Genomic DNA, 14529 nt, shown 5'->3' with positions numbered 1-14529 from the left:
AATAAGATCATGTCAGAATATATGGACATCTGTTTCTGCCTAGCCAGATGGAGGCTAGGAGCATAACTTATACTGCTAAACCTTGTTGTAGAGAGGAGAACAGGAATTTGAGGAAGGTAGTAACAAGCAAACTTGGGTCTTGGTTTTGGCAAACAGCTAGCTGACAATGGTTGGTACAAGGCATGAAACACGTACTGCAATGAAGTTTTTGACCTAACCACAAACACAAGTTTTGAGAGGAAGGAAGGTCTGAGAGGAAAGATGGTCTTGTGGTTATGTCATTGGACTGGGTCTCAGTAGTCTCCAATTCTATTCCTGACTCTGCCACAGTCTTCCCTTGGGTGCATCAGTCAATCTCTGCCTCAATACGCCATCTGTAAAATGGGGATAATAATGCTTCCTTTCTTTCAGCCTTTGTCCTCTCTATTTAAATTAACCTCTTCAGCACCATCTCTTAATACAGTATGTTTCTCTACAGATCCTAGTAGAGTGGGGCCTTGATCCTAGTTTAGGGCCTTTATACCTAACAGTAACACAAAATAATGTATAATCAATAAATAAGAATGTGTGACTATGTGCAGTTCAGGAGTAGATGTTTCTAGCTCTATACAATAAAGGCCACATATTTCCATCAAGTTGTTGTTGTTGTCGTTGGAGAAGAAATTCCAAACTTTGTTGAAACTACTGTGCTAGATTCCTTCAGTTCAGCATTAAGCTAGGGAAAGGTGCATAGGAGCAGATGTTCAAATCACCAATAGAATGTGGTGCACATCTCTTTAAATGTATGATCTGTTATGTTCAGTGGCACATTTGATGAAAGCAGCATGATGAAATAAGTTGGCAAACTCAGATGCTATAGAGATGGGGGGACCATAAGATCTAGATTGATAGCTGTTAGAGTGACCATAAACTTTGCAGTTAACAGTTAAAATAATACCTCATCTGTGCTTGGCAAGAAGCTGTAAAACAAACAAAACGTCTTTTTATGCTCCCAGTGTGCAATAAACGTGCTAGAATTTCAATAGGTTCCAAAAGATCTTCAGTAGTAGTATAAGAACTGACAGTCCCTTTGATGTGATTGACCAGAAAGAGACTGCTGTCATCTCTATCATGACCATTTAAACTTTTGACCTCCAACCTTTGTGTTCAACAGCTTTTCCATATGGGTGTTAGCATATCTCTCAAAGTGCCCCTGCATTCAGTGGAGCATCAAACAGTTCAGGCGCGGGAAACCTGTTGTCTCATGGCTTGGAAGTTTCCCAGACTTGCCAGGCAGTGTGGATGACCACAACTGACTCTGCCTTCTAACCAGGGTAGAAAAATAAATTCCATGTGATGTCACCTGCTTGTTTGAAGTCAGATTGTGTCTGACCCTCGTGCAGCAGTGCAAAAGGGGAGAGAAGCAAAAGCAAAGAATCTGCCTCTTGTGTCTCCTTGGACAGGGGACAGGCAGAATTATTTTTTATTATTTGTATTGTGGCAGTGCCTATGAGCCCCAGTCATGGATCAGGACCCCACTGTGCTAGGTGGTGTACAAACACAGAACAAGAAGATGGCTGCTGCAGTCTGCACTCTCACAAGCTCAGAGAGTGCTTCTGAGCTCAGGGACACTCCCTGTTTGGGCCTCCTAGAGCACTATAGACCCACTAGACAGTGGAGGGAAAGGTGAAGTTATTATTATTTGTATTACTCTAGTGCCTAGAGTGAGGGACTTGGGACCTGTTATGCTAGGCGCTGTATACACATACAACGAAAAGACAGACCCCGCCCCCAAAATCTCACACATGCTTAAATCTCACACCGTCCCATGTAGAAAAGCTTGTCTAAGTCAGGTACTTGAATGCTATTGCTTATTCATGTACCTGATTTTTCAGTTTCTGCATTAGGGTTTGAAGAAGTGTTTTCTTTCCCCTGCGGTGGTTTTCCTTCACCCCACCTGACCTACCCAAGTTTTAGGTGTAACATACAGTTGTGCAATAAAAAACTCCCTCCCATTGACCTCAAGTCAATGAGTCCAGCAGGTGTATTTTGGAAAGTTGTCAGGGATGAGGATAGTTTTACTGTCAACAGGTAAGGATTGCCAGAGTTAGCTTCTCTGAGTTGAGATCTTGGGTTTTTTACTCATTGCCTCATTCAGAGAACCATGTTTTTTGTTATAAAGTAACACACACATGCACAGAGCCCCATAAATCAGCAGGTACATCACTGAAATGGCTCTGCAGTTGAAGTGGTGACATTCTCACCTTTGTCAGTAATGTGGCTCCTTGGTCTGCTTTGGGGGAGCTGCAGAGGATGCTTGAAGCAACGGTATTGTAGGCAATACTCCACCATCAGTTCATCAGCAAAAGAAGAATGTTAGGAGGAAGAGTCAAGGTGACTTCATGAGATACTGCTCAAACATTTTGGAGTGAAAAGAACTTGTACAGTAAATGGAGAAGTGGAAGGGAATATAAAAAGAATATAAAGATGAAATTAAAGATCATAGAGATGGGTAGCAATGGCGCAAAAAGCAAGAATAACCAAGAGGTTAAGGAGAATAAGAAAGGCTTTTTATAAAGGTATCAAGGTGGAAAGAAACACAATAGCAAACAAGCTCTTTAATCAATTAGGAGAGGGATGAAATCAGTGGAATTACTAAGTAAAAAGACAGAGCTACTGAGCTGCTTTTAAGACTGACAAAATATAAAGAGGTTGAACAATTAGAAAGTAATGAAGATTTCTTAAATGTAGCTTTTGTTAAGAAGCAGATAAGGGAATATTTGGAAAGTGTGCACATATACCAGACATCAAGACCAGGTGAAAGTCATTCTAAGATATGAAGGGAATTACCTAGTGAACTTACTGAATGCTCTGACAATTATTGTTGAGAAGTCACTGATGACTGGGCGAGACAACAGGTAATTTGGAAAAGTAAATGTGATACTAAACTTTCAGAGAAAGGAAGGAAATTACTGGAAAATATTGTCTGGTAATAAATTCAGCCCCTATTAAAATAATGGAAAATGATTAAGAGAAATCATCAATAAAGTCTAGGAATATAGTAGATGCAATGTATTGGATTTTGGAAAAGCATTTGATACAGTGTCTCATGAAATCTTACATGAAAAAATAATTCAGATTGGTTTTCAGGCGGGTGCGGGGAGGTTCGGAAGCTCACTGTGAATGGGGGCATGAGGGGGAGCGAAGGGAGCTACTGAGACTTGGTAGGGGACAGTGGCAGCCAGCTCCAGATTGGGAAGGGGTATCCCAGCAGTTCCTATTGCCATTCCTTGCTGGCTGGTGCCCAGTGCCCTGTCCTTCCTCCTCACGCCCCTTGGTATCTGGCATCATGTACCAATGCAGCCCTGCTCCCGATCCCAGTGGTTGGTGCGTGTGCTCCTGCCTGTCCACTGGGCAGGGTGTCTCCACTGGGATCTGAAGTGGGGAGAGCTGTCCCTACCTCTTCATGATGGCCAGCCCAATCTTGTGTGTCGCTTCAGCCTCTCCTCCAGCTCCCTCTGTGTCTCTGCTCCCTGCACTTTCAAAATAGATTAAAATAGATCTGAATAAGGCACTCTTATTCCAGTATGAATGTGTCCACACATTAAATTATTCAGGAATAGCTCTTGTGCTTTAAATTCACGCCTTAACTTAATCCAAATTAACTTTCAAGTGTAGATAAAGCTCTAATAACAAAAGGTCAATTTCTGCAGCCCTTACTCACATTGAGTAGCACTATAGTCCCCTGGCAATTGTAGTATAAGTTGCGACTCATTGTAAGTGAGAGTGGAAGAATCTGGCTCAGAATGGGAAAATCCAAGTTCATAGGCACATTGGGGGGAAATAACTAGAAATGCAGATATTCAGTGGGAGAGAGAAATGTCAGTAATGCTGAAAAACCTAACAATCAGTTTGTACAGTGAAATTCCAGTTTAAAGTATTATATATAAATCAGTGTGATTTTTTTAGCCTGCATGCACAGGCTTAATGTCCTAGAGCAGAGAGGTGATAACTGTCTCTCTTTCCCAAATTGGAAGGAGTTCAGGGAACAATGAAAAGGAATAAATTGACTGAAGTGTGAAATTTAAAGTGTGGATACAGATTACAAGAATGCAATATAGCTACATTCTGGGATAGACAAAGAGGGCAAGCGATAGTCATCTGCAAGTGTTTGAAGAGTATAAATAACACATAGGGAGAGGAACTCTTTAGGATGGTACAAAGGGAGGTAAAATAATTAGGAGTGATGGGTTTAAGAACAAAATTAGGTTAACTAGCAGGAAAAAATCTTTGACAATGAGATCCATCAGATTGTGGAAAAACAATGAGGAGTCTGGTGGCACCTTAAAGACTAACAAATTTATTGGGGCAGAAGCTTTCGTGGGTTAAAAACCCCACTTCTTCATCTGATGCATCTGAAGAAGTGGGTTTTTTTACCCACAAAAGCTTATGCCCAAATAAATCTGTTAGTCTTTAAGGTGCCATTGGACTCCTCATTGTTTTTGTGGATACAAAGTAACATGACTACCCCCTGATACTTGTCAGATTGTGGAATATTCTTCTGTAGAAGCGGAGTTGTTTTTATATTCAAAAGTAAAACCTCAATGACCTAATAGGTCTTTTCCATCTCTAATTTCTATCATTATACAATTTACTTACCAAAGACTCTGAATGTAACTTCTATAACTCTTCCAGCCTGTGCTGGCCAATGAAACAAGGGACCTCTGCCAGATCCTCAGCTGCTGTAAATCGATGTAGACTCATTGACATCTCTGGTGCTATGCTGATTTACACCAGATTAGGATTTGGCCTCTGGAATTGCTTTCAAACTTGACTTTGTTACATGGGCGAGAAACACACTAGCAATTTGCATATGATTGACTCACGTTTTGTGGCCACGCTTAATACTTTGTAACCCTTTTAACTTTGTTGAAGTTTAATAGTTGCTACAAACTGACCTCCAGAGGCAGATCCACACTATATACAAGGATATCTGACATTTTTAAAGTGTATTTATAATCTGTATCTTTCCATGAGTACACTAATTTTTGGCTTCCAGTCTGTTCTCTCTCCTTGTCTTTGTCTACACTTGCGGCATAGTTACATTTGCAAGCACCATGTTTATACATGCGTCTTGTCAGCATGGTGCTAAGACAGCCTCCCTGGCCATTGTAGACAGGAATGAACCAGACTATAACCTATTTTACAAAATTGTTGTTTGGCGGTTCCCTGTCTGCCCTGGGAAGGGAAGCTGTGTTAGCACCCAGCTACGGAGAACTGTGTGTAAACATTGTGCTGCAGCAGCGTAGTCAGGGTCTTCCTGTATGATTTCACTCTTAATCATCTGCAGTCTGGGTCAGGATTGATTTATTTTTTTAATTCAATTTTATTTATTTTCTTTTAACACGAAGTTTGTAGTTCATCATTCACAGCTGCAGACTCCTATATGTTTGGGTTAACCTGCTTTTAATAACTTTCTGTGCATGTGTGTTTTTTGTTTGTTTGTGCCTGTATCACAGCAGGGAAGATGAGAATACAGAAGATGTCATCAGGCACATGCAGAGGGAATCAAAAGACAAGGAGCATTCCAGAGCATCTGGATTAAAGCATTTGACTGGATTGTTGAAAGTTAAATATGGGCACTTTTTAAAAAAAATTCTTGTGGGTATGATTTTTAGTTGTGGTAGTTGTATTGATGGCAGGGACACAAGAAGTTAGTGGGACAATGGCAGAATAGAAAGCACGTTGCAAGGGAAAAGATAAATTGGTTTTTCACTGCAGAGAGTACATTTGAGGTAACGGAGGCAGGGATTTCTTTTGTCAGTTCCCTGGCAGAGCACAATTTGTCATTTTCTTGCGGAGACCACATTATTAAGTTTGTTAAGAAGCACTGCATGGATCCAGAGGTTATGAAAAAAGATGAGCTGTGGCATACCAAGAGCCAGCTGCATTATAAGAAGTGATCTTCTTTCCAAATAACATACTTTGTGGCCAAGATGTCTCATTGGGTTCTCTTCTCGTGTGCTTGGAGCACAGACACTGACTATATGCAACTGCTGTTACATTTAATGTTTTTTTAAATAGCAATTTATAGAAGAAAGGGAGGCAGTGTCGTCTAGTGGTCATAGTGTGACACTGAGATTTGGAACACAATAATTCTATTCCCAACTTTGCCCCCTGACTTGCTATGTGCCCCTGTGCAACTCTTATTTTTTCAGTGCTTCAGTCTTCCAACATGTACAATGTACATAATAATAATAAAAATGTACATACACTGCACTGCTCTACACATGCAAAACAGCCATAACCGATGGCCAACTAAGATGCTATTATGGCTACTTTATATGGCCAGTGCAGCACAAAGCAACCTTACTGTACTGGTGCATCTGACCTAATACAACTAATAATTCATGATTCAATCACTGGATTATCATAAGGCCTAATTTATGTTTGCAAAGTGTTCAGAGATTCTTGGAGGAACAGTGTTTTATATATGTAGATTATTTATTATCATAGAAGTCAATTATTTTGGATGTGCAGAGTGTTCTGAGCACTGGACACATGCAATCAAATAGACTTAAGAAAGTTTAGTATTCCAGAAGACAATCTTGCTGCAGTTTTCCTCTGATACTAGTGTTGCAATGATTGGGAAGAATGATAAAGTGTTCCAGCTGAAATCAATCCAATAGCTGTTTAGCCAATACCTGCAGCAAATCTGGGCATATTAAAGATCTTCCAGTGCCAGTTGATTAAATCATTTCCAGTCACTTTTCTTCCAGCTCAGAGATAACAGCTCCTCTTCCAAGTGTTTGGTGGGATGATTATTATGGAACCACTAAAAACGATAAAGCATGTTCCCACAAGGTGTTTGGGTTTACAAACACAGAGGAGGTAAAATGAATGACAGGTGCGTGAGATGCCCTGGATTCTTATTTCTTTACCAAGGTGGGAATCTTTTTCATCAGCAACAACAATCAAAAAGTGGAGCAATGTTCCACTTTCTGAGGTTTGTGGTGTTTTTAATATAGAGAAATGAGCTCTGAAAACTCAGGTTGAAGCTGGAGATGGAAGTGTAATGGCTGAAGTACATTAATGAACATAAAATATAAAAGTGTCATGATCAACCTGAAAGTCAAATTTTTTTCCTCTGAGTTTTGTACCTACGATAGTTACAAATAACACCTAATATTACTGTAACTGAAAGAACTTCATAAATAGAAGAGAAAAAACTCCACCTCTGCTTTTTCAGTTTATTTACTTTGTGCATTTGACAATATTTTGTGTACAGTTTTCTTGTTTCCCCTCTTAGTCAGTCAGTTAGATTCCAATCCTGAAAAGACTTATGCACATGGTTAACTTAATTCACTCTGAGTAGTCCCATTTAAAGTCAAGCCTGTGGGACTACTCGCAGTTCATGAAGTTAAGCGTGTGCCTAGGTCTTTGCAGGATTGGGGGTCTTAGTTATATTTCTCTCTTGATAAGAAGAGCCCTTGAAACAAAATGGGGAGCAGAAAAACTCATACACACATTTTCAAAGGGAAATTAATGGGCCCTCTTGGAAACTAATTTTGTTTAAAAATTAACTTCATATTTTTCACTGGCTAACAGTGCAGAAGAAGGTGCCATTCAAAAAGCACCATGTCGGTTACCATTAAACCAGACAACACCGTCAAGGGAAAATAAATTGAAGCAAATGTATATGAAGAAATAGTAAAGTCCTATAGGACTATGCAAACCAAAATATTAGAAAATTCCCATTGGCTGATCAGCTATGCACCAAGGGAAATGTAGAAATCTGCTGGCAAAAGTATTCACAATGCAGTGTACTGAAAAAGACATTAAGAAATTGCTCTATTTTGCATAATGGTGTTTTTAGCACATCTTGGGTAACAGTGGTTTATATATGTCAATTATTTATTATCATAGAAGTCAATAATTTTGAATGTGCAGAGTGTTCTGAGCACCTGGCTCCTTTGAAGTCAAAAGCAAAACTCTAATGGACTTCAATAAGACCAGGATTTCACCCCCAATATATTATAATTAGGGATTAGGCAGAATTAGATTTTTGTTTTTTTATCATTTCAATTAATAATATCAATGTTTAATTTTAAGCATTTTACACTTTTTTTATCTATTTAAATGTTCACAGTTGTACAAAATTATGGGGAGGTCAAACAACTAGGGGTCAGTTAATAATTAGTTAATGACAGCAGACATTGAGATTCAAAAGTTAAAGCATTATAATATGTAATATATGAAATGTCCCAACATCACGTGAAAATATTCAAAATAAATAAATTTAAATCAAATTCTAATAATTTCTCAAGCAGCATTTGTCTTTCTTTGTCTGTCTGTAAATTTAGATTAATGATGGAAATATTTTTTGTCAGTTTTTATGGGTGCAGTGAAATTGACCTTTACCGATTTAAAAAGAAAAATTTTATCCTTCCAAGCTTAATTGTATTTTGAGTAAAACTCTAAACTTAACTTAGTGTTCTATTGTAGAATTTTGTGAACAGATTTTTCTAATGATAAACCATTAAAATGTTACACATACTGAAAATGTACACTGAATTGCATATTTTGTGTGCCGCTATCTCATAATGCAGCTGCAGAGAGTGGAGCTTCACTTAGCCACTTGAGTTGATTCAAACCTTATACCATAACAAATAGTTTCTCAATTCACTAAAAGTTGAAGCCCATCTTTTCAAAAGCCCATGCTAGAGGGTTTGGCAAGAATCTCACTGTGCTTGAGCAAAATGGGATAGAAAATCGCGTGGTCTCTGTGATCAGCCTTACTACCAAAAGTTTAACTTTGCAGAGCCAACTGATTCCTAACTGTAAAAGACCTGTTCCAAAGATCAAGAAATTGATGGAAAGATTCCCATTGACTTCAGAGTGCGTTGGATCTGGATGATGGTTCTTTCACTTTCTCTTGTTGAACTTTCTGCCACTGACTCAGTATTACAGAATACCTCTTGGTCTGCTATAGTCATCTAACCTTCTGCTGCATCTATTAGCAGATCATTGGTAACTCTTAGATCTCTTTAGACCTTAATTAGTATGCTCTCTTTATCAACCATTCACATTTTGATAATTTTTCCCAGTTTCCTTTATTCATTTCTCTGGATTCTTTCAGTGGAGGCATAGGTTACTGACCTTTAGGGAACAGTGCAAGTCCCTTCTCCTCTTCTAGGAGTGTAAGATAGATTATTATTTGTGAGGGTTGGTCCTTTTCACTGTATCTGAAGATGTATTTGTAAGAAGGGGATACACAATTTATACATCTAAATATGAAAAAAAATGCACATATTTTCTTGAAAAATCTCAGAGATGACATCTACAAAATCGTGTGGAGCTTAAAGTGTTTACCAGTGCTACATTTCTACTCTTATACAGCTTACTTGCCTATACTCCAAATTTTGTTTGAAAGACCTCCTGATGCTCTCAAGCAGAGGTGGACCTTAAAGATATTTTCGCTTGTGGTATTGGAAAGGAAGATAGCTAGGGCCCCTATTCAACAAAACAAGTTGAAATGTGAATAAGTCCAACCATTTTCAGCACTTAGCTATATGGTTACATCTCACTGAAGTCAATGGGACTGAATCATGTGCTCAAGGGCTTTGATGAATTGGGCCTAAGGCCCTGATTAGGCAGTTGAATCCATACAGATGGATGTTTGTGCTCATGTGGAGCCCATTGACTTTAGCCGGACTCTGCAGAGATACACGTCTCTGGCTGCCAGATCTGATTGCAGGATTTGGGCCTGAGTTAATGAAGATCATTTTAAAGCCTTGTGTGCTTGTAAGAAGGATATGCCTGGCAGGGGCTACCCTTGCCTTCATTTCAGCCAAATCTTCCACGATCTAGAATTTTTTTATGAATAATTTCTGAAATGCGACATAAAGGGTAAAGTTTGTTAGAAGATGTTGTTATGTTCATTATAGCATAATTCCTGCTGATAGTTTTGTTTTATGCATTTTAAATAGAAAGCTCATAAATGTCATATTTTTAGAGCAATTGCCAGATCCTCTTATTAAGGGTCTTTGTGGCTACAGGGTTTGTAGGTAGCCAAGACCTTTGCTAACAGCAGCTACAGATCAGTTGTGACCAGATTCTACCATACAAAGAGCAGTACATTACTGTACACGTAGTCCATTCATTCCAACGGGACCACTCTTAGAATAGTGTACTATTTAGTATAAATAAATGTGGCAGAATTTGGCCTGTGATGGTCTGGCAGTATCTCTGTTGAAACAGTCATTGTGTGAGGTCAGAATGACCAATAGGAATACAATCTGTGTTACAGCTATGCAAACTTTTTACAGTATATTTCAATTTAAATACATGTCAACCAATTACATATTTATAGGGTTTCAAGTGCATTCTAAGTGGAACCTTGGATGATAGGTGCTCTTTCAAATATCTGTTTGATGTGAGAGTATTTTCATATAAATATTCAAAGCTGTTCAAAGTAGAACACGTTTGGACCCACAAGCATGTAGAATTTACTACTTACCTCTGTGTCAAGGAATTATCCGCGTATAGTAGATTTTGAATTCCCTCAGTAAAACTGATTCCACCGGTTCTGCACATTATTCTCCCTGTCTCCCATTTAGCATGTTAGTTTGCTGACAGTAGAGTACACAGCACTTAGCAGCTGGTTTGTGGAACCATCAGTCAGGAAATTGTATGATAAATAGGAGGTAGCCAGGTTTAGTGGCACTTTATTCTGCTTCAGCAGTTTTAGCCTGACTTTGGAAAAGTCATCATGAGGTATTTTTCCAAGGGTTGCAACAGGAGATGGCTACAGTGCAGTAACTTATTACACATACGCTTGAGTTATGATGCTCACCAGCTGTATTGCTCATGTGTAAATAATAAACTGTGAGATGGATAATTATGGCAGATGCTAGATATTCAGGCCTGTTCTAGTCATGCGGGGTTGACTTAGACAGTTCTCTGTGCAATGATGGAATACTTCTCTTTCCCAGACAAAAAACACAAACAAAATGCAGCCAGGATACACAGAGAAACTTAATATTAAAGGATTCAGAAATGTATTCTTTTAGATTTCTGCCTCATTAAATGTCAGTACAAGATGACAGAAGTTAATGAAGGGAATGTATAACACAAACACACACGTTAAATACTACTTACTTCATCTGTACAGTTAAGTTAGATCTGGGCTATAGGTAATTTAGTATTCAATATTCCAGTCCTAAAATAGAAAATTATAGAAGATCACATTTAACTTTAGGGCTAATACTGTACATGGCTAAACTGTGTTTAAAGAGGTAAATAGGGGAACTGCTCTCCAGAGTGGAGTTTCAGCCTGGCTCGGCAGGGATGGAAAGTAAACTGCATCTTGCATAGGCTTGTTCACCTTGTGCGAGGTGGGGTATGGTGCTATTTGACATGCGTAAGGGGATCAGAATCCAGCCCCTCGGGACAAACCTCCCCTGTCCCTTGTTTTCCTCAGAGTTGCCACTATGACAGAGGCGGGGGAGAGATATGTTTGTTGAAGAGTAGCTAATATGTCTTGGAGGAAAATAATGTACAGCAGGAGTAAGACCCCCTACTCAGCTTACATTATTGCAGTTAATAGGCTAAGGGGTAGGGAGCACAGCACACAACGGGATCCCACACTGTGTAGACATCTCTCTGTCCTTCAGACATTTCCTCCTGGTTTCAGGCTGCGTTGTGGCTTCTGGGGCTGGTGATTGATGCAAAATGCATTTCATGCATGGGAAGCATGTATCTTCTGGTCCACCCATAACCACGTACTCCTGTGGGGTGTATAAATTCCTGGGATTGACTGTGAGTCCTGTAGAAGTCAGCAGGGCTCAACACAGGTGTAGGAGTGGATCAAATTGCAAGTGCGTAGGTATTTATGTCCAGTTTGTAGAATAGGGCTAGAATTAGGGCTATCATGACTAGAGGTTCCCTGCTCACATTAGGAAGCCACAATCACTTTTCAAACAGGATTGGACCCCAAGTCAGTAAATGGCAGAAATGCACTGTTAGTAAGCATACTGTAGCTAATATTTAACAAATAGCTGGCACTGGAGCTGGACAGGAAATTTCAAGTGTTTCAAAATTGTCATGAAACATTGGAAATATTTTCTCAGAACTTGTGTGAATTCCCCAACCCATTATCTTTTACACTCCTCTTCTACCAACCGCAGCTGGTTGGAGAGTATCAAACATTTCACATTTTTGAGAAAAAACAGAGGCAATTCCTCACCCTTTTTTTGGACCATCAACTGGCTTGATGCACTTGTTGTCAGAGATAACATAATCTAAGAGGGGGATTACATTTAGCTGAATTCAGAAGGAAGAAAATACACACAGAACTTACCCTAAGAGTTATAGCAAGACTGAAAAAGGCCTCTCTAGCTTGGTTTTCCCGACTGAGCATAAATAAGGATTTTCTCTTTTTAGAATCCTTTTTAGTAAAACCATGACACTACATAATATCTGTTCCATCTGGTTTTAGGATCACATAAAAGTATGGATTTAGGACAAAATAAAAATTAGTTAATAATTGGTCTGGATAGGTAGGTTTCACACCCCAAGAGACAATGGGCTTTTCAGATGTTATGTTGCTGCTTGTACATTGTTTCCTCCATTCAGGATTGTAATGATGCATTAAATATCTTCTATAAAATAACGTTCTTTACATTAGACAGTTGCAAAGGCATGAAAATGTTGATAGAGATCTACAGCATATTAAAACTATAGCATCCAAAATGGCGGAGAGCTTTAATTAGAGAATGATGTGGAAAAATGAGGGCTAGATTGTTCTGGCCTGTACGCAACCTGTGTAGTGGCGGGTTGGGGACGAGACTGCGAGGAACTGTTCCCTCTTGTGTAAGGTATATAAGGGCTGTCTGGAATTGCAGTGGCAGCTTCAGAGTTGGCCTTCCCAGGAACAACATGCCAGAAATAGGGTGGGGAGTAACCAAAGCCATTTCTCCCCACCGCTTTACATGCCTGCCAGCAGAGGTGACCAGCTGCATGCGAAGAATATGCTGCATCCTTTTCAAGGCTGAGGAAACGAATCCCCACACCCTGAAGCACATACTTCCTGATGCTTCCCCTTGGTGCGCTGCAGCACAGCATCTCCTCCAATGCAGCCTTTCCAAATCACGTTTTCCTTCTAACTTAATTGTAATTTACTCCAGATTGTACTTTGTACACTGCTGTTTTAGTTGTACATTCCACTGTATCATTTTTACTACATGCTATTTGTAGTCTATTTTTAGGTCTTTCTTTCAATAACATTTTTATTTGTTTTAATATGAAAAAAAAAAAGAACCAGGGATGCTTATGAAAGGTTCAGTGATCCTTTTGATCTGATACTTCACATGTGTGCACTGTAATTATTTATTAAAGGCTTCTGTATGTAATTTGCCATTTAAGCTATAAAAAGAGAATATTAAAATTAATAAATGAATATTCACGCACATCTATGCAAATTTTATGGGACAAACTCTGTTCAGTTACACTGACATTGTACTGAGAAAGAAGAATTTGACTGTACATCATATTACAGTTGGCACATAATTTGAGAGGTGTAATCAATATTAAAAAATAGCTGCATGATATATTCATATTTGGAAACCTTATTTTTCAGATCCGCCTCACCTTTTTCCAGCATTCCACCCTCCTGTGCCAATTGATGCAAGACATCACGAGGGACGTTACCATTATGAACCATCTCCCATTCCTCCACTGCATGTGTAAGTATTATTTTCCACATTGCTATATTATGGAGCCTAGAACAAGAGACAAATATTGGAAACCTTATGGTACTTAAAACTCTGTGCCTGGAAAGCTTTGCAGCTCTAGCTGGAGAGCAAGATTTACGTTTGGAATGCATCGAGTTTATCTGTTCGTGGATTCACTGAAGCAGAACCAGGCTGGTGCCTTAGGAATGCCTTTTATAATAGGTAGCTGGCAAGTGTTACCTATATATTTTGCTGATGTTTATTCTGTGTGCTGTCATTCTATAAATACTAAATTAACAAGTACAGAGCCCTATGAAATACTGCTAAATAAAACGTGTACTTTCTCTGGATTAGGCTTGGGATTCTTCATAGCTAAAATTTCCTGTAACATCAAAGCATTTTCCTAGTGACTGCCATGAAGCGTAATGAAATTTTGGGGGAATTTTCATAGTCCCTGTTGTGTGTGTGCACAAGCAGTCAGTTGATTGATGGGAATGTCACCCAAACAAAATGGCAAATGTAATAGAGCACATGGTTTACACAAAGATAAAAGAAAAGAATGCCAGTGATAACGTGCATTAGAAAAAGAAGGGAGAGGACGAACCCTGTGGAAATAAGCATTATCTTATTCTATATGTAGAGAGGAGTATCAGATTTGCAAAATAAAGCAATGATCTTTAGTTGTAATGTCCCAAAAATTGCCATATACCATAAAAAAATGGAGCCATAAGGAGGGCTTACTCCTGTGCTAAAAGTCTTGATATATACATTTAATTATATCTAATAATCACCCCTCTTATTGAGAAAATAAAAGAAG

At 38.9% G+C, this 14529-nt stretch overlaps 1 protein-coding gene across 9 annotated transcripts in view; it reads left to right on the top strand.

The window, feature by feature from the left end:
* The window catches only part of GLI3 (GLI family zinc finger 3), a 244377-nt gene that overhangs the window by 113782 nt on the left and 116066 nt on the right, over window positions 1-14529 (top strand). For all 9 annotated transcript variants that reach the window (XM_024106445.3, XM_065583838.1, XM_065583839.1 and 6 more), the window contains one exon: window positions 13619-13724. In XM_024106445.3, the coding sequence (XP_023962213.2) occupies window positions 13619-13724 (106 nt within the window). The remainder of the gene's footprint in view (window positions 1-13618; window positions 13725-14529) is intronic.

The sequence above is a fragment of the Chrysemys picta genome, chromosome 2, assembly GCF_011386835.1.
Source record: "Chrysemys picta bellii isolate R12L10 chromosome 2, ASM1138683v2, whole genome shotgun sequence".
Classification (NCBI taxonomy): Eukaryota; Metazoa; Chordata; order Testudines; family Emydidae; genus Chrysemys; species Chrysemys picta.
The sequence above is the reverse complement of the archived record's forward strand: the minus strand, read 5'-3'. Positions and strand labels throughout refer to the sequence as shown.